Genomic DNA, 20,381 nt, shown 5'->3' with positions numbered 1-20,381 from the left:
CAGAACAACAAATATTTAAATTAAATTACATGTTGCAGTTTTAATATTTCATACTTATTTAAAAAATTTGGAATTGCTTTTTTTTTTTTTAAGTCAAGAATGTCCCTGTTGGTATATAGTTTATTTCGCCAAAGTGTCAACTATTTTTATTAAAAACCGAAAGGTAAAACATTCGGTTTTTAAAACACAAAAAGACAGTTAAAACATAAAGGCAAATTGTTTTGTAAAGTTTTGGTGATTTAATAAAGTTAAGAGAGGGGAAAAAAGCCAGCCACGTTGGAAGATCATTCATTGGCAAATCGATTCTGTAGACGTGGCCCACGTGATTTCACAAGCTTTTTCTCTTCGCCTTTTGTGTTTTCTTGACCAATGGTAGAGCAGAGAAGGCGGACCTTCTTTTTCTGACAGCCAATAGCATGTCAAGTTTGAAATACGTTTCCTAGCCGCTGTGGCATCCGGGTTATGAACGTTGGGGTGAGTAGTAGTTCTAACTTAAACAAAATGACGATTTAAGAAGTGTTTTGTTTATATTGAACATATTTTTTACTACTTTTTACACGTTAGAAATGTATACGAATAATAATAATAGTGAAACGTTACAAATTTCTTCTTATTTACTGTCGCAAAGGTAGATGCCAGATGGCAAGCTAGTTAGCTTTTAGCTAACAATTTGCCGCTGGTTAAAAAGAAAGCTATTGGTTTACTTTTGGTCCATTTTTTCCACTGCTGTTTTATATTTGTGTTCCGTTGATGCATTTTTTTTTATTTTATTTTATAGGTTTATATTTGAAGCGATCTGCCTTCGCGTTTGAGGATGTTCGGATCCCTGCGGGTGCTGTTGCAGGTGCTTTGGGCCCAGCTTCTCTGTGGATGGGTGTTGGGCTCAGAACTAACTTTTGAGCTGCCAGACAACGCCAAACAGTGTTTCTACGAGGACATTATTGTTGGCACTAAGTGCACTCTGGAATTCCAGGTACGTATGTCCCGTCTACAGCATGTGTGTTTAACATTTTAAGGAGTGTCTTCCACCTCTTTACTTCGAATGAATGAAATATGCATAATTAAGTATTAATACAATGAAATCTTGGGGGAATAAGAATCTCTGCTGATCCTAATACTTTATGTTTTTGCAAAATGAAAATGGAGTATGAGGGTAACCATAAAAATAAAATAAATATTTGAGAACAAAGTCAAAGCTTTTCAAGAACAAAGTTGTAAAATTATGAGAGAAGTCAATATTTTATTATAATAACCCTTAGAATTTTTAGTTTAAATGTCAATATTTTAAGATTGTAAAGTTATAATTTTCATAGTTATAAGTTACTAGATTTACTAAGAAAATTGAAAAAAACAACAGAACTCACTATCATGGGGTACGTAGAGCGCATCTTAAGTGGTTACTTCAGCATTGGTTTCACAAATAAGGAAATGCTAAGTCTTCTAGTGAATCAACATTTTTTATTGTAAGTTTAAGGACATTGAAAAAGTTTGCATGAAACGTGGCTTTTTCAGAAGATTGTTCACCAACAATGAGTGGATTTCCGGTGAATGCACCATTTATGCCGTGAACGTATATTTGCAGAAGTCCAAAAGCATCACGGCACATAGGCTTATATGATAACCTAAAGCTTTATAGTATCACTGTAAATGGGTGCATTGATGGATTTAGTGCAACATAATGTGGTTGGAAGCTTATGCAACCAATTCATTTTTTAAAAAGCATGGTGTTTTCCTTCCTCTTTTACATTTTATTAGTTTATTCTTGTAAAATAGTGACTTTTCCCCCATAATTTAAATGTTGTCTTTTTTTCTAATAGATTTGCAAATTTGTTCTTGTACATTCAGTACAATATTCACTAAATCATTAAACACCGCTCACAGTTTATACTTAAGTTAAGAATTACATTATTTGTTTAATAATTGTTTGAACTGATCCCTAAAATGTTTAAAATGTCGAGTTCTTAGTTGTTAATCGAATACATTTCTTTTGTCTTTTGCATTGCTAGGTAGTAACTGGTGGTCACTATGATGTGGACTGCCGTTTGGAGGATCCAGATGGCACGACGCTTTACAAAGAGATGAAAAAGCAGTATGACAGTTTTACCTTCACCGCAGCCAAAAACGGCACCTACAAGTTCTGCTTCAGCAACGAGTTCTCCACCTTCACGCACAAGACGGTTTACTTCGATTTCCAGGTTGGAGATGATCCTCCACTCTTTCCCAATGAGAACAGAGTCACTGCTCTTACCCAGGTAGGTGTTGTTCTTGTGTATTTCCTTATTTTTTTCTGCTCTATAAATTTTGGGCCAATTTTTCATAAATTTTGTGACATAAGAATGAGATGATAGTGCATTTTTTTTGTCAACAAGCCCTTACTGGTATAAATGAAACAATCAAGAAAACATAAAGGAAGAAAGTAAATTGGCTGTAAAAATTTCAAAATGTCCCAAACATTTGACAGGCATAAAATATTCAAGTCTGCTTCAGTCAGTCTTGTATGTATTTGTGCTTTCATTATTGAATGTGCTAACATGAAAATATATTTCATTTGGAATAGTTCCATTATCCGTCTTTTGTCATTATTTCTACAATTTGCCTTTGTTACATAGGATCTCAACTGCATTTTTTGTTTGAACAAATCTGTTACTATATTGACAATTTTAGTTCAAATAATGAGAAACCATAATACCGGTGGTAACAATTTAGTCAAATATTGCTGTAACTTTCATGTTTCGAGAATCTTTCAGCCTCACATTTCAATTTTACAAATATAGGATCTGAATTGTTCTAATTGCAATTTTAACACTAGTCTCTTGACAATTTCCAGATGGAATCTGCTTGCGTGTCCATCCATGAGGCCCTGAAGTCAGTCATCGATTATCAAACGCACTTCCGCCTCCGTGAGGCCCAGGGACGCAGTCGCGCTGAAGATCTGAACACCCGTGTTGCTTTCTGGTCTATCGGAGAAGCCTTAATCCTCCTGGTGGTCAGCATCAGCCAGGTGGTCCTGCTGAGAAGCTTCTTCTCTGACAAGAAGACCACTATGACTCGAGTTGGATCATAACGGCCTCTCAACCACAGGATACAATCTTATCACTTTTTATCTGTTCCAGGGGGTTGTGTGTTTAGAGTAGGTAAAGGCGACAGTGCTGATTTAAAATTTGATCATATCACTCTACCAGGTCATCAGATCTGACATTAATCTTAAGTGAGCACTGCAGTTCTTACAAACTTTAGGCAGACTAAGCTGGATGAATAAACTTTAAATATTTTTGGGAGGTAAAAATGAAAAATACAGCTTAATTGTTCATTGTTTTGCTCATGTCTGTATTTAAGAGTTCAAACAAGTAAGATAGCTAAAGCAACAGTTTGAACATGTTTGAATGTGTTCTTTTTTGTCTGTTTTGTCATTCCCACAATCCCATCGTATCCAACCAAAACCTAAAATAAGCAGAGGAGGAAGGTAGAAGTTGTAGATTGAGGTTTTTTTTTTTTAAATATATAATTATTTTTCTGTATAGTCAGATCCCAGTGTGTGTGAAGCTGCTCTTACATTATAGAGGGCTTCTCCTCCAATTTTTTTTCTTTAATAAACTTAACTAAACTCAATTGGAATAGTTTAGAGTTGTGTGGAGTGATGGAAAACCTTTAAAATGCATGAAAGTTCTGTGTGAGTTAGCTGCTTGCTAAGAACTTAAGGCAGGCGGTGCAACTTGAATAACAAAATTATTTAATAAAAATAAAAGCCACTTAATGCATTTGCAGTTCAATGTTGTCTAATTTATGTTGAACTAATGAAAATAAATATATTTCCATAAGGAATTTATTTACAGATTTAAAACAAATGTGGGTGGTGTATTAATTTGATATTTTGTGTGCACACTAAAATTTTGTTAAAGTGCTAGAGCTAACTGTTTGAATGCACCAGCTTTTATTTTTGTGTTGTGCTGATGCAATATTTGCAGTCTGACGTCTTTGTTTTAAAGTGTTACAGCTTATTTATCCCACAATTCAACGCTGTTTGTTTTGGTTTTATACATCTCCATTGTAAATTTGTTTCTGATGATGAACTGGCTTGGATAACCATACCCATTTAGTTATACAATTCAATTGATTCATTTGATGGCTGTGTAGAATATTTAGGAAACAATTTTATGGGTTTTTTCTGCTTAGGGTGTCTTATTTTTCCTGTGAAGAAAAATAAATATATGGAGTTTTCATTTAGAAAGAACAATGGAGAGTTATGTGGTCCTGCAGCCCACATTACTGGACCAGCAACTAGTAATATAATTCATACTCATGATTTGCAAACAATGGACTAAATGTAAATAGTTATAAATTTTACATTTAACTGTTCATTTTGAATTAATCCATCTAAGATTGAATCAGCATTTAAATTCATTTTACATGTATTTATTGATGAAGACCAACTCCTCTACCTTGTAAGGTTTCACAAAAGCTGTATTGGGTTGATTAAAAAATGCATTGCAATCTTTCCTACAGTATATTTTGGTTTTTTGGGCTTGTAAAGTGTTTTTTATTTTCTTTGGGGTTTTATGTTATGCTGGTTTCATATAGATTTTCACACTGAATTGTCATTTGTGAACAGCTTTAAGGCATTTTTGGAACTTGTTTTTTGGGGGGGGTGGTTGAATAAACTTTGTGTTTAAATGTTAAATGTCATTAATAATTGATCACTTGATTGTTTTTCTCCACTCACCAGTAATTCATGTTGCAACCTGTAGGGGGCGATATAAGCAAAGCTCTTAATCATTAACTCTAAAGACACAACAGTGAGCAGTATGTTTAAACAGGTTTGAATAAAATGTTTAAATATGTAGCTACATGTGATTTAAATTATATTAGTTGTATTCTGTGGTGGTTTTCGTGAAAGAGCCATTTAAAAGCTTACTTATTTGGCTAAATTGCTAGCCGATTTCTGATTGGCCGACGGACGTGTCAATCATTCCCTGTCCCAAGAAAAAAAAAAAGAAAAAGATTGCGTGGGGTTGGTGATTTGACAGAAACGGAGTCGTGATGATCCTATCGAGCCGTGGGTGGCTAGCTGCTTTTATTTACCTTGACTGAGCTTCTTGTCATTTCTGTTTGCGACATTTCTTTCGCCTGGTGGGGAATTCGTTTCGTCTCGAGCCGTGTGTGTAAATACACCCATCTCGGGTACCGAGAATCCCCCCTTCTTTTATGCCCGAACGTTCGTTTTTTTTTCCCAAGCTAGCAACCCAACACAGCATTACGGGTGGGGGTGGATTTCTACACCTCGGCCCTCGGAAAGCGAATATAAATAACGTCCCGGGAGCCACGCTATGCTGTGGAACAATGACAAGCGAAGGGAACAGAACTGAGGAAGAAGAGCTTCTTGAAGGAGAAGATGTGTCAGGAGAGAAGAGTCTGACGAGCGATCAATAAAAAGGTGAACAGTGTTTCTATTTAGCCTAGCTAGTTTGTTAGCCAATTTGATCAAGGAAGTTGGCTAGCCACATTGCTAGTTTGGCTTTCGATACAGAAACTGGACGAACGATGATTTCAGTAGAAGGTTTAATAGTTGGACATTTTTAACAAAATATTGATAATGTCAGAAATGATAATATTTGAAAGCCATGTAGTTTTGCACAGCTAAACGCGGGCTAATTCTTGTGCTGCTAGCTTAAAAGTCATGGTGGTTGTAAACAAAGGGGTTCCCCTCTCCATGTACCCTCACTGACTTTTAGTCTTTATTTACCCAAACGTGGTTTCTTTTTGCTCAACAGTGAAGCCCGGCGTGTTTGAAATGGATTTAAAAACGGCAGTGTTCAACGCGGTGCGGGATGGAAAGCTCCGTTTGCTTCAGAAACTCTTGGAGAACAAAGATGGACACGAGGTGATCAAGCTGATGGGCGAGAAGACGAACGGAGCTACCCCGCTCCTCATGGCCGCCCGCTACGGGCACCTGGAGCTGGTGGAGTATCTGCTGGAGTGCTGCAGCGCTCCCGTGGAGGTCGGCGGGTCGGTGAGCTTCGACGGGGAGACGATCGAGGGGGCGCCACCCCTGTGGGCTGCCTCGGCGGCGGGTCACCTGAAAGTGGTCCAGTCTCTGCTGGGTCACGGAGCCTCGGTGAACAGCACGACCCTCACTAACTCCACACCTCTCAGGGCGGCCTGCTTTGACGGCCACCTGGACATAGTGAAATACCTCGTAGAGCACAGCGCTGACCTGGAGGTGGCGAACAGACATGGCCACACGTGTCTCATGATTTCCTGCTACAAGGGGCACAAAGACATAGCGCAGTACCTGCTGGAGAAAGGCGCAGATGTCAATAGGAAAAGTGTTAAAGGTGAGTCAGCCAAGTTTATGATCTTTATTGAATTGTATAAAGTTAATCCTGTCAGTGATCAACCATTTACTTGTACTTTTTTTTCACATGAAAATTAGTAAAATAAATACCAGAATGTTCACAGACTAAAGTTTAGCAACAACTTTGTCATGTGACATCCAAATGACTCATCATCTTAACATAAACTTCTGGTTTCATAATGGAAAATTTCAGAGCAGCTTCCCTTGACTTGTTTTTCTAGGTGTGTCGACCAAAATCATATTTTGTTTCCTTTTGGCACGTTTTCCCTGGAAAACCACTATTTATTTCCTCTGTTTTAAACAGAATTGTAATGGGACAAACACTTTAAAGGGGAAATTACCTTTTGGCAAACAGTTGAACTCTCAAGTAGGAAGCTTGAAAAGGTTTCACATGAAAATCTACTTCATAAATGCCGGAATGCCCCCTGGCCATCTTCCAGTACAGCACTGATACATCTACAGCCAGGTGTTATAGACATGTTTTCTTAAACTTTGAGTATTCCAAGTCGTCTTTTGATTTATTTTAAAAGCGTTCCCAGCAATTATGATCTTGCAGTTTTTATCAAAATCTAAAAACATGTGTCGTTTTGTGGGACACAGTTTCTGCGTGCAGTAAGTGAGTGGCAGGGGTTCATCAATAAAGTCTTCTTTGAGTTCTTCTATGTTGTAGCAGAAGTAAGCCTTCTCTTATTTCCCATGATCTCTTTGTTTACAATCTGTTCTACTAGCTTACAGTCCTTCACAACCCTCACAACTATTTGACAAAATTACTCAGAAATTTAATTTTAGTCTTAATTTTCTTTATACGCATCCTCCATCATGTGAAAATTGCTATGAGTACATATTAAAAACACATTGGTGTAGATTCTCAGTCAATCAGCTCATGATAAAATGAAAAAGTTCTACAAAAAAATCAAGTTTCTGGCTTGAAGACGTTTGGTCTCTCATCCGAGCGGCTTCTTCAGTTCTGTCCGACCGGTGTTGATATGTATCCTCCCAACTGGAGTTACAATGTTACCTAATAACAGAGTTGTCCCCGTGTTGCTGAGTTCCATCACTTGTCCTGACTTTCACTTCCAGATAACAATGCCAATTGTCATGCTGAATATGTTTAGGTAGTGATTCTAAACAGGACTGTATATAGATAAAAGGTTGTGTCCGAGTCCACCACCTCTATTTAGTGAGGGATATTATTTTTATTTTTACAAAGATGGCCTCTCTTAAACCAGCAATGTTCCCTGGAGAACATGTGGACCTCGCTGTCCTTAAAGTGATGTTTTTGTCTTTTTAGTGGTGGTGGATGGCTAAACTGAAGTTGGGTCTCCTGTGTTGACTCATGCGTTTGTGAGGTGGCAACTTAAAATAAAAGTTCTAAAAAATTTAACTAGACACACTTTTAGGCTTGAAGATGTTTCATCTCTCATCTGAGTGGCTTCTCTGAAAAGTGAAATGTCTCAAGCCTAAAACAGTGCCCAGTTGAATTTTTAAAAAAATTTCACATCTAAAACACTAAAAACGCAGTTTTATCGAAGTAGGTCTTTAATAAATTTAACAACCTTTTCAAATTTTATGTCAATTTTTGACTTGGGGAAATTGTTTATGCTTTCAGTATAAAGCTATCATGTAAACCTACACATGTAAGTGATATTGAAAGGTGTTTCCTCATATTTATGGTTTAAAACCAGTACTTTTTACGGAACAGATGAACCGACTAGAGGGAGTAAAGTGTGACTTTTAACATAGACTAGGAAGGCTTCTTAATACAAAGAATTCAGTGTTGATAGATGGGGCCATGTGAGCTTTTAGCACAAAATCCAACCAAGGCAAACTGCACTGAAACGCTTATTTTTGGTCTTTTTGTCCACTTAGCTCTACCAAATTCTAACCTTTCAATACAAAAACTGTTAACTGACTTCTCAGGTGAATACATAAATATTGGCATACATCTTAAGTTGTTAATCAATTTAAAGTCAGATTTTATGTTACTTAGTCATTTAGAAAACGAAATAAATTTGAGGGTTTGGCAGAGATCTCAAGTTGACACACCATAAATGTCAATAAATTCCATAAGGATTTGAGTTTTATAATTATTTAACTAATTTTGTTACATTTTCATATATCCCTCTTGGCATTAATAGTACATTTTTGGTATGAACTAATTATATAAACTATAATATTGCAGAGATTATGAGGTTCAAACAAATTCGCCATCTTCAGCTTTGTCCACATGACTTATTAACTTACAAAGTATGTCCTTGATCATATTTTGTGTTGGTTAAAAAAATAAATAAAACAAACGTGGATGGTTGTAGATATAGAGCTCCACAAAGAATGTATTTTTGTATTTGAAAGTTGCGTTATTTATAGCTGTCCTATGGAATTAAAGATAAAACCATTTTGAGTAAGAAAGGGAAAACTGGTCCTGTGGAGGCAGGTTGGACAATCCAGACCGAAAAACTGTCTAAAAAAATGAATTCAGTGGATAGATTGGAACATTCTAAAGCCAAACACAACAAATGCTCTTTATACAGATTAAATATACAGTTTTTAAGAGAGTGGTGGAAAAGAATCAGTTTAAAAAAATGAAAGATTTTTAAAACTTTTTTTCACAACATGAGAACTATACTTGGCACTTTGAACTATATTAGAGTATGTTATATGTGGCTAAGCAAATTTAAATCCCCCTGAACCACTGTAGGAAAAAATGATTAGTCAAACCAAATTCAAATCCACCAAAAACCACAATTCCCAGAAGTCCAACAGTTCACATTTGGCATAATTGAAAAGTCCCAAATGTCCTCTTTAGATCTCAGAGCGATTTAACAGTAGGATGCAGTGGTTGGGAGATATTTAGGTTTATAAATGTCCTGTATAAAGGAGACATTTCAAAGTCCAAAAATGTTTATTAAAATGACAAACTTTATCTTATTTTAGTTAATTTGAGGTTTTTCCTTCTACCAACTTGTACTATTCGGGACTTTATTCTATACAATGACAAAATGTATGAAATTTCCTCAAACATAATCCTTTATATTCGTTTGTTTACCACTAACCCATGAAGTAAACTTGACAATTTATAATCAATTTTAATATTTCTGCCGTGTAATTTAATTATATATATATATATATATTTTTTTTTTTGTGAACAGGCATATTTATTTTAATCTATCTTGGGATACAAGTAGGCATATATCTATAGTCAAAATATTGATTCTTTAAATTTGACATGCCTTTCTAAACACAAAAAACATCCTTGTTGCATTTAACATATATTTTTTTTATCCTAAAGATTTCTCATCTTGTCTAAAAATAATCTAACCAACACACTTTAAAACTCAATTCAGTAGAAAGTAACTCTGTTCAAATTGCAGACACATTTCTGTTGACATAGATATAAATTCAAATAGATGGTTTTATAGGATGCAGTTCAGTCACCTTCAGTTCCTGCTTTGCTTCCTCTTTTCTTTGAAAGTCCTTCAGAGAACAATAGTACAAATATAAATAGGCAGTGAAGAATTGATGGCATTGAAATCCCCACATTTATTAACTGAATCACAGATAGAAAAAAAACAGCAAAACTGGCATAATTTCACTTTCAGGAGCAGAACCTACGTCATGTTATTGTTTGTGAATGTGTGTTTAGCCTCCTCAAACTTTTTTTTAGAAATTGAGATTAAAGCAACTCTCATTTTAGCAATAAATACAAACTTGGATAACATTGTAATCTAAAAAAAACTGTTGTCAATTAAGTTCTATGTGTATCTTTACAAAGAATTACTTCTGTACAGTATATATTTTATTATAAAATCTGAGTCACACCCAAAATTGTGTTTTTTGGTGTTTTAACATGTACTTGTAGCAATTTTCTGATGAAAGAGCACATGTATTAAGAAAATGATGACTAAAATTGTATTTCTGACTATTTGTTAATTCAAATTTTTCGAATCAGGAGCAAACAATAAAATGCTGTTTAAAAAAAGGTATTTGTGACAGAAAACACACTGGGTGGACCACAGTTTCCCTGTTCCTCTTCATTCTGATGCATCCACTTGCAGACAAATAGATCCATATACGTCTTTGTTTTTTTTAACTCGTCCGACCTAGCATCTGGTTAAAAACTGTACAGCTGGATAGCTCCGATATCACTCGCCATCTTTGCTGCTCCGGTAATGTTAGGTTGGGGGTGTGAGGGGCTGTAAGCTAGTGGGAACGCTTTTATATTAGATCAAACAAAGATTGCTGTCTGTCTCTAAAGATTTATGTTTAAAAACTGGGCCATATATAAACACCATAGTAAAATTGACTATTTATTACACCTATTTTTGTGGCATTACTAACTGTAGCTATACTAGCATCATCTCTTAAATCTGTTGTTTATTGTGAAGTTGTTTAGCAAAGACAGCAAAAGTAAAGTTGACTTAATTTCTCTGCAAATGTCAAAAACTCAGAGAATTTGACAGCTTGATCCAGCAGCTTGATGCTGCATCATTTCCTGCTTTCAGCGTTCACACCTTCTTTTGAGTATGACTTGTATGTTTGGAAATGCAGGGAGTCATTAATAATTCTGATGTCCCAGTTCAATCACACTTACATAATTAGTCAGAGCTGAGCTGTGTGCTGGTTATTGACATGTTAGGTAATAGTTGATGAGAGCAACTGTGAAAGAAGAGCCGAGAATAATGTTTTCCTGTGATATCTGAAGTCAGAAATACCTTTGGGTTTATCAGGTTACCTAGTCAGAAGTAGCTTTCTATACCATGTGCTTTTAGCTCTGTCACATTGCAAGTAAACAGTTTGTGACCCAATCTAATATTTGACCCGCTTCAATTGTGTTTTGATCTATTTTAAAAGCGTTCCCAGTGGTCTTTTGATTATAATTATGCAGTTTTTAGCCAAATTCAAAACAAACTGTCGTTTTCTAGGATGTGGTTTCTACAGCGCAGCAGTAATTCATTGGAAATTTACCGTTAAGTTGTGGGTGGGACCGTTGGTGTAAAGTAAGCCCGCCCTTTCCCTCCTTCTCATCATCTGTTCAATAGCATGCTCTCTTGCTACTAGCTTACAGCCCCTCAAGATGGCGAGCAATATCAGAGCCACCCAGGCGTACAGTTTTGAGCCAGCTCAGAGGAAAATAAAGACATACAGGGATCTATTTGTCTATTTGCCTTGTGGCTTGTCGTTGTAGCTGCTACATCACAGCTACAAGCTTTTTCCCACAGAATCTTTCGTCTGCTCCTGATTCACAGCGATTTAAATATGAAAATACTCAGACACACAATTTTACAGTTAATTTTCCTAGCATATATCAGGAAAAAAACATCTTAAAAACACAATTTTCTTTGGAGTGGGTCTTTTAAACAGTTTTCTTTAGCAGAGAAAGTTTGCAAATTCCTGAAGACTATTGATAGAATTGAAACTACCAAAACCCCGTCCTCTCATTCCTTAAACATTTTCAGTTTTAGTGCTGGTTTTGTCCTCTCTAATGTTTAGCATTCATGTGTTTGTTCTAAGGCAACACGGCGCTCCATGACTGTGCGGAGTCGGGCAGTCTCGAGATCATGCAAATGTTGCTACAGTACGGTGCAACCATGGAGCAGGACGCCTATGGCATGACGCCCATCCTTTCTGCCAGTGTAACGGGCCACACTAACATCGTCGACTACCTGACGACACTCCCGCAGGTCGGTCTGCTTTTCTCTGCATCAGCATGCGTGAGGTCCCAACTGAGTTAAAAAACGAGGATTTGTCTTTTGCAGACGAGCCACACGAAGCGCATCGATGCCCTGGAGCTTTTAGGAGCTACGTTTGTTGACAAGAAAAGAGATCTGCTGGGAGCCTTGAAATACTGGAAGAGGGCGATGGACCTCAGATACGTAGACAGTAACAGCATAGTTCACAAACCGGAGCCCAAGCAGTTGGTCATGGCATACGACTACGCCAGAGAGGTGACCCAATTTACTGTTTTTCACCCAACTACATCAAGGATCTGTCATAATATGTGTTTTTAAATAACTGGGCAATAGAAGTTAAATGTTTTTAATCCACCTTGTAGGTGACAAACGCAGAGGAGCTGGACAGTTTGATCTCCGACCCGGATGAGATGCGGATGCAGGCCCTGCTTATTCGGGAGAGGATTCTCGGGCCGCAGCATCCAGACACGTCCTACTACATCCGTTATAGAGGAGCCGTCTACGCCGATTCGGGAAACTTTGAGCGCTGCATCAACCTGTGGAAATACGCGCTGGAAATGCAGCAGAGCAACCTGGACCCCCTCAGCCCCATGACGGCGTCCAGCCTGCTGTCGTTTGCGGAGCTCTTCTCCTTCATGCTGCAGGACAGAGCCAAAGGGCTGCTGGGGACCTCGGTGTCTTTTGAAGACTTGATGGGAATATTAACCAAGAGTGTGATGGAGATTGAGCGAGCGATCAAACAAAGCGGACCCATGCCTCCTGACCCGGCTCAGCTCAGCAAGGCCCTCTCCATTATCCTGCACCTTATTTGTCTTTTAGAGAAGGTGCCGTGTACTGCAGAACAGGACCATTTCAAGAAGGAAACCATCTATAGGTAATAAGCACCCTTCTGTCTTATGATCAACCCACAAAAGACCTAAATGTTTACATTTTTGACATCCCACTTACTATTAAAGCATGGATTTGTTGTCATTCTGGTTATTTTTAGCTCATTGTAATCTTATTTGGCTGAAAGTTTGACCTTTTCCCCCATCTGTCAGATTTTTGAAGCTTCAGCCATGTGGCAAGAACGGCTACAGCCCTCTACACTTGGCAGTCGACCGCAACACCACCTGCGTGGGCCGCTATCCAGTCTGCAAGTTCCCCTCCCTCACGGTGGCTTCAATCCTCCTCGAGTGCGGAGCAGACGTCAACAGTAGAGACGAAGATGACAACAGGTTCGGTTTGAACTACTGTCGTTGTAGATTAAATCACGCTTGATCCCAGTGGTCTTTTAAATTATGATTACTGTGTCGTTTAGTTTCTGTGTCGACATAGTTTCTTCATTAGAAATTCACCTCTGAGTTGGCGTGGGGCAACCCCGCCCCATTTCCCGTCACCCATCTGTTTACACCAGGGGTATCGAACTCGATCACACAGGGGGCCGAAATCCAAAACAGGATAAATATTTATTGAACACACTAAAACAAAATTTTAAGATTTTAAAAACTTAGCTATGAATAATAAAAAGGCAGGAATATTATTCGAGAATAAATCAACTTGAATTATAAAAAGGGTAACCAAACCATAAATCAACTTTTTTTTGGCTGTTGACCGCTATAAATGGGGCTTTGCAAATTTTTTACAAATTAAAATAATTTAATTCATAAATATAGTCAGAAACTTTGGATCTATTTGTTTGCAAGTGGATGCATCAGAATAGAGTGGAGTTTGTGTCCCACCCATTGTAGTTTCTATGACTACAATCTTTTCAAACAATTTTTTTTTTTTATCTGATCCACAAGAATTTGAATAAAGAAATATTCAAATGTAATTTTAGCTTCATTTCATCAGGAAAGATGCATGTTAAAAATACTAAAAACACAATTTCCATCAGAGTGAGTATTTAAAACCAACCAAAAGCCCCTAAATCTTTATTCTGTTTAAGGTTATAATGTTACCTCGTTTGTGTCTTCCCAGCCCCCTCCATATAGCTGCATCCAACGGCCACCCCGACATTATGAACTTGCTGATTTCCAGCGGGACTCACTTTGACAGCACCAACGCCTTCCAACAAACAGCCTGCGATCTCCTGGATGAGAAGGAGCTGGCCAGGAATGTCATCCAGCCCATTAACCACACCACGCTGCAGTGCCTAGCTGCCAGGGCTATCGTCAAGCACAGCCTTGCTTACCAAGGAAACATTCCCGAGAAGCTAGAGGCCTTCATTTTGCTCCACAGATAATGATTGTGAAGGAGGCGGTTGGGCTGAATCGACGATGAAGAGGGCGTGGCTAGTGCGACTGCTTCCAGTGGACCGAACCCATGGAGGAACCGAAGCCCCTCGGGAGGGGGGTTAAGCGGCTGAATGACAGTTATCTCTGTTTGGAGGGTGTTCACTTGAATTGTGTGCATGAGATTTCCTCATTTAACTGCGATGGATTAAAAAAAAAGATTAGGTTGAATGAATCAACTTTTACATTGAAAAAGCTGCAGGTTTCATTGGTTGTGGCTAAATTTGTGGGAATTTATTAGGAGCTTGTTGCAACATGGACGAGTCTGTGTCTGGTTGAACTGAGCAGAGGGTTTCATAGATTTTTTTTTTTTTTTTTTTCGACTAATTTTTCTTTTTGCAAATATCACTATGCTATTTATTAAATGACACTTGAGAGATTTTTCTCCATGCTGGCTCCAACCTGGTTTCAACATCGTCTGCTTCACCTCTCAAAGCAGCCTGGAGGCATGTGTGCTGGGGCTTCAGGTTTTTTTTTCTTTTTCTTTGCTTGTCTCACCACTGTTGCCAACAGTCATCCTCAGTCACCATCTTACTATCTCGTAGGTCATACAGATCAGGATCTCGGGCCCTGGGGGGTGAATTCTACACTCATTTTCCATATTTGTGTTCAAAGCTTTATCGGATGGGGTTTGGAGTGTGCGTGTGAATGAACACCATAAGTGCTTTATCCTTCCTATGCACAGGCTGGGCTGTTGGAAAAAGACTTGTATTCTGAGCCGGCATCGTCTGTGCAATACGGTTTTTGTGTTTACCTCATTGGTGCGGTGTATTTCAGTATCCACCTGCTTCAACTTAAGAGGGTGGGGTTGCTAAACCATTGTGCTGATCGTCGTAGGAGGAGCGAATGCGTTGGAATGACTGTATTTGTGCGAGCGAGTGATGTGCGGTCCATGCTTTTTTTTTTTTTTTTCTTGTTTTTTTGAATGAGCTGACACAGATTGAGGAAAAAGTTTTTTGTTTGTTTTTTTTTTTAAGAGAAGTGGTGCTCATGGAGATTCCACGTTGCACACGAACGCCACTGGAAACCGCAGCCACTGCAAGAGAGCAGGCTCGTACACAGAAGTGACCTCGATGTTCACGTGTGGCTGACCGTTGAATGCCATCTTTTTTTTTTTTTCTCTTTTCTTAAATCATCGAAGACAAACTCTGAGGTGGCTTGCCAATCTTTGCCCACTGTGCATGTGCAGCAGCGTACCAACCAAATAATCGCATCAGATGCGCTTTGGTGACGACTTCTAGCAAAGCTCTCTGTGGTTTCTTCAAGCAAGTAGGGCGTGGGTGGGCGGGGCCGAGCGCTCAGAAGGAAGCTCTGTGAATGACCTTGTTTGCACATAAACTTCAGACGTGTGGGTTGATGAAAGGGCTTTTCATAATTTGCTAGATTTCATATTGCAGTTGAAATAATTTTAAAGAAAAGAAAAAAACACAGACCTACAAAATGTACAAGAACACCCAGGGCAACCTGATTTGAAATCTGCACTTTACAACAGCGGACTTTGACATTTGATATGGCATTAATTAAATTCATGTCTTAACTACTAGTTGACAATAAACCCATGTTGCACATGAGTTTTGTCCAAGTGTTGTCCTTCATTTTTGGGGTTCTCAGAAAACTTCAATAGGTTTTTGAACTTGGATATCATTATATAAATAAATGGGGATGAGCCGATATCATTTTTCCAGCTAACAGATATATTGCAACTGTGGCCAATAGCTTATATTTGGCGAAACCGATATTTAAGTTTATGGAATAGTTTAGATTTCCTTATTGTTGCTCTAGATGGAATGCACAACTTTTTTTTTACTGTACAATCGCATTAAACTTAAACATTTCTGACATTTTTAACATAAAGCAAGGCCTCTTATAGATGTATAAATTTAAAACTTAGAATATATTTCTGATAATATTCAGACCATTTACTGACTATTAGATGTAACTCTCATTGCCAGGGATCTATTGGGAACATGTATCCCTATCAAATAAAACATATACTCAGAATAATTACTTTGACTATACACAGGCTTCCTAGTACAAAGGATGTAATTAGAACAAGTATCTGTCAAAAATAACATGTATCTGAAGGAAGTCAGAACAATATTGGTTGATTTTTAATTTTTAGTATTAATCCGATACAGATAAATTCAAATGTGCAATTATCGGCCGATACTGGCACTGATATATCACCCATCCCTATTAATAAATGTAGTAATTGTATTATTTATTTAGCGTACATAACATCATGATATAAAAACAAATGGAAAATTATGAAGAATAGACTATAGTTTTATGATATATAACCGTTAAACAGTGCAGGGAGGTGGAAGAAGCCAGAAAGGCTTTTGTTGAGTTCATCCCCAGATAAACAAAATAAATTAGATGATAAAAGATCAAAGAAAAAGAGAAAATCCTTTCAAGAAACATTTGAATTTCAACTCCAAAATGATTTTTTCTGTCTTATAAAATATTTTTAAGCAAGCTGAGCAAATATGAAAAGCTTAATAGCCAATAAATAGATTTTTTGTTGTAAATATTGATGTTTAAAAGTATCAGAAAATAAGTTTTTCACTTAAAAATCAAAATCAGTTAGAAAATGTTTGAATTTTTGAAGATTTTCAAAATAAAGTAACATTGATAATTAGCTGCACTCCAAACGGTGTCAGAAGGCAATGTAGAATAATTACAGTTTTAGTCTGTAACTGTTGAAAGCAAATCTTTTTTAAAGGATAAAGATTATCCTCCTCCTCTTGGTATGGATTTTCCCACCTGCTTCCTCCAACAGTCACTTCCAGATTGTTCCAGCCCACTCAAGTGTTATCACTCACAATCTTTGAGAAAAGCCTGCAGATTTTTTAGTCATCAGTTAAATCAGGTGTTGAATCTGAATCAGAATCAATTGTAGTTGAGTTTGTGCCCCAAACAGCCTGGTAGGGTAGGTCATTTATTAGGATAATAGACAACATGTTTTCATCTAAATTCAACTTTTCCTTCCTAACAGGAAGTTCATCCCAGCTGGACTTGAAGGAGACAGCAGGAAATAGAAACAAGCAGAGGTGTAAACGGGACGAGGATTAAAGTTCACTCCGTTTACTGGCAGAGCCACTCATGGAGATGTCATTAAACTGTTCTCCTAACATAATCACAACCACGCCAATGTGTTTCATCATCTTTGACATGAAACCAGATGCTCTTCTCCACCTTTCTAACCGGTTTTAAAGCTGCTTCCTCTGAGGGTGAAGCTGACCCATTTTTTTCTCCTGGAGGGAATTGTTCAAGCCTGTGTGACAGTAATTCTAAAGAATTGGGTGGAGGCGTTTCTGGGTTTCTGTGCTTGGAACACGTTGAAGCTTGTCATGGTGCAGTGTGAATTGCCGCGTGAGTCTGCCCCACTTTTAAAGCATCCTTTTGGCGGAAACTGTGTTAACTTTGTGCTCGACATAATGTTGATGGTAATCAGGGAACGATCAGAGGTGAGGCGGTGTGTCGGAGAGATGCAGCTCAGATGAGCAGACTGTGGGTGATGAGAACCGGATTCTGCAGAAATTCTCTCCTCAGCTCAGCAGTGTGTAGGTGTAGTGAGTCAGAGGGTTGCCCGTGAAGTCCCAGCTGTGCCTCAGCATGCCCAACACCCCCAAAACCCAGAAGGAGCACATTTCATATTTGCTTGGTAAGTCCTTTTCTTAAGAGTTAGCACTATTTGACACCTAAATTCACTCAATTTATGTCTTATTCTCCTGCAAATGTGATTAGAACCAGCGTAGTTAGAGATCTTTCTATGTGCAGAGTGGAGAAAATTCCCCTACAACTGATATAAAGATGAGGAAACATGATGTGATCTCTCTTTGATCATCTTTTGATCCATTTTAAAAGCGTTCCCAGTAATATTTTTAAAATAATTATACTGTTTTTAGACAAAAAAAAGAGCAGCAGTTGTTCATTAGAAATTTGCCTCTGAATTGTGCTTGTTGATGGAGAGAATGCCCGCCCCCACACCCTGTCACCCATTTTTGAGCTACCTGTTTACACTCTCCTGCTAGCTTACAGCCCCAAGCTAACATTAGCGGTGCAACAAAAATGGTGAGCAATATTGGAGCTATCCAGCCATACAGTTTTGAGTCGAATGTAAGCTCAGACGAGGAAAACGAAGACGTTCATGGATCTATTTGTCTGCAAGTGGATGCATCGGAATGGAGCGGAGCAGGGATTGCAGATTGTAGCTTCTACGTCACAGCTACAAGCTTTTTAAAACTGCTTTTTTTTTTGTCTGCTCCTGATTCATAACAATTTGAATAAAGAAATACTCAGAAATCCTTAATTTTCTCCATCCTTCAGCATGAGAAAACTGCTACAAAAACATGTTAAAAACACCATGACATATTTTTATTTGAGTAGGTTTTTAAATAAATAGTTTTGGTAATAGTTTGCACCAAAACGCTAGAACTTCTTTTACTTAAAAGTCTTGATTTTTCCAGAAATTAAGCAAATCAAGATTTTTTTCCCAATTTTTTTACTGTTTCTAAATCAAGATTGTGCCTTCAAAGCACAAATATTTTTTTATCGTAATATCTGTGACCTGCCTTTATTCTTTGATGATTTATGATTAGAAGAAATGTGTTTAAAGTGGTGTAGATTTTTTATTATTATTATTATTATTATTTTTAAAACTGATCTTTTATTCTGTACTTTCAGTGTTTGGTTTGCCTTTATTTGTAAATTTTCCCTTTAAGGAGTATTAAAAAAATAATTCAGTCAAGATCCAAATGTCCTAATAGTCAATTTGAGAAAATTTTCAGTTACCTCCAGCTCTCTCAACACCAAACATCACTCCTTTTTTTTTTTACATTTCCGTAATTATATGCTTTTAAATCAATCAAATCTTTAAAAAAATGTTTTCAGGTGGCTGAGAAAGAAAAACAAATATTTTTTTAATCAGCCAATGACTGTCCAAACTAAATAAGTGTGTCAACTCCTTCAAGTGTTAAAGCCAGCATGTTACATCTTCTTTTTTTCTCAAAGTGCTGTCACTTCAGCCTACTTCTGTTCGGTCTATATTTAGGCCAGAATAATGCCCAAATGGAAAGCTGCCCTACATAAAACCTGCTCTTCTCTCTCTGAATACCTGCAGGTGACTTCACCGCTGTCATCAGACACCGTTTTTGTCTCATATCTCAGGTTGTCTCCATGCAGCACTCAGTCACAAACACCAATTCTTAGAAATGAGTTTTGTTTCTGTATTGAAATAGTCTCTTTACATGGTATTTACAACTAGTTTACAGTTATCATTCTGCACATATTTACCAGAGTTCTGCACTTTATTCTTGCACTTAAAGGCACTTTAACTTTGCTTCGTTTTGGATGAGAGAGTGGCGTTAGGAAAACGTGACTAATGACATCAGAGGGCCTGCCGTTGAAATAGACGGACAGGGTCTTAGCGCGGGGATCACCGGTCCGAACACGACACTGATCTGCTCTGCAAACCACTTTCTCTCACATGCACCGACTGAACTATAGGGCTCTGTTAAATATGTGTTTGCAGCAGGATGTGTTATCATGAGGGGGGGGTTCTGTTTTCAGATGTGGCACCAAGACTTTCCTTTGAGTCAGCTGTCAAAATAACTCCCTTATAAATAGAGGCCCAATAATCAGTGGCTATAACAACAAATCCACACAGACGCACAAAAAGAGATCCTGATTTGCAACCAGATAATGTGTGGTGGAGAGTATCACAATGTTATTAGACCCCTGAGGAATTATTTTAGGATTCTGGAATGTAATAAGCGACAGATGATTACAGTCCCTATTCTTAATCCGTTTTGTTTTATTGATCTGAAAATAAATGGGAGACGAACGCTTTTTGGTTGTACATCCTCCGATCAACCCAATTGTGTTCTTGGGTAAGACGAACATTTCTCCCAGTCAAAAGGTAATTTGGAATAAACCCAAATGCTGAGACGTCAAATGAGTTGAGAAAGTTTGTGATGGAGAAGGGAGCACAAAAGGGAAAGTTACTGTAAAGAAAGTCAAGGCCAAGAATTTCCTGCCGAGTGAAAGAGTGTAGGTGTGGCT

At 37.8% G+C, this 20,381-nt stretch overlaps 2 protein-coding genes across 2 annotated transcripts; both read left to right on the top strand.

Annotated features, from left to right (window-relative positions):
• Positions 1–316: 316 nt before the first annotated feature.
• tmed7 (transmembrane p24 trafficking protein 7) lies at positions 317–4,502 on the top strand. Its single transcript, XM_024275852.2, has 4 exons — positions 317–474; positions 779–973; positions 2,007–2,252; positions 2,828–4,502. The coding sequence occupies exons 2-4, from the start codon at positions 815–817 to the stop codon at positions 3,062–3,064; spliced, it is 642 nt and encodes a 213-aa protein (XP_024131620.1). The 5' UTR covers positions 317–474; positions 779–814; the 3' UTR covers positions 3,065–4,502.
• A 322-nt stretch (positions 4,503–4,824) lies between these two features.
• fem1c (fem-1 homolog c) lies at positions 4,825–15,886 on the top strand. Its single transcript, XM_024275884.2, has 7 exons — positions 4,825–5,431; positions 5,769–6,332; positions 11,864–12,033; positions 12,109–12,297; positions 12,405–12,916; positions 13,083–13,259; positions 14,002–15,886. Exons 2-7 carry the CDS (start codon positions 5,789–5,791, stop codon positions 14,264–14,266), a joined length of 1,857 nt encoding a protein of 618 aa, XP_024131652.1. The 5' UTR covers positions 4,825–5,431; positions 5,769–5,788; the 3' UTR covers positions 14,267–15,886.
• The last annotated feature ends 4,495 nt before the right edge of the window (positions 15,887–20,381 follow it).

The sequence above is a fragment of the Oryzias melastigma genome, linkage group LG9, assembly GCF_002922805.2.
Source record: "Oryzias melastigma strain HK-1 linkage group LG9, ASM292280v2, whole genome shotgun sequence".
Lineage (NCBI taxonomy): Eukaryota > Metazoa > Chordata > Actinopteri > Beloniformes > Adrianichthyidae > Oryzias > Oryzias melastigma.
This window is presented reverse-complemented; position numbering and strand designations above follow the sequence as displayed.

What these genes read in the sequence shown, in the direction of transcription:
- tmed7 (XM_024275852.2), top strand. Translation starts at nt 815, where the DNA reads ATGTTCGGATCCCTGCGGGTGCTGTTGCAGGTGCTTTGGGCCCAGCTT. An exon ending in AGTGCACTCTGGAATTCCAG is followed by an intron (nt 974 to 2,006) that starts GTACGTATGTCC and finishes TTGCATTGCTAG; the next exon opens with GTAGTAACTGGTGGTCACTA. An exon ending in GAGTCACTGCTCTTACCCAG is followed by an intron (nt 2,253 to 2,827) that starts GTAGGTGTTGTT and finishes GACAATTTCCAG; the next exon opens with ATGGAATCTGCTTGCGTGTC.
- fem1c (XM_024275884.2), top strand. Translation starts at nt 5,789, where the DNA reads ATGGATTTAAAAACGGCAGTGTTCAACGCGGTGCGGGATGGAAAGCTC. An exon ending in CATACGACTACGCCAGAGAG is followed by an intron (nt 12,298 to 12,404) that starts GTGACCCAATTT and finishes TCCACCTTGTAG; the next exon opens with GTGACAAACGCAGAGGAGCT. An exon ending in AGAGACGAAGATGACAACAG is followed by an intron (nt 13,260 to 14,001) that starts GTTCGGTTTGAA and finishes GTGTCTTCCCAG; the next exon opens with CCCCCTCCATATAGCTGCAT.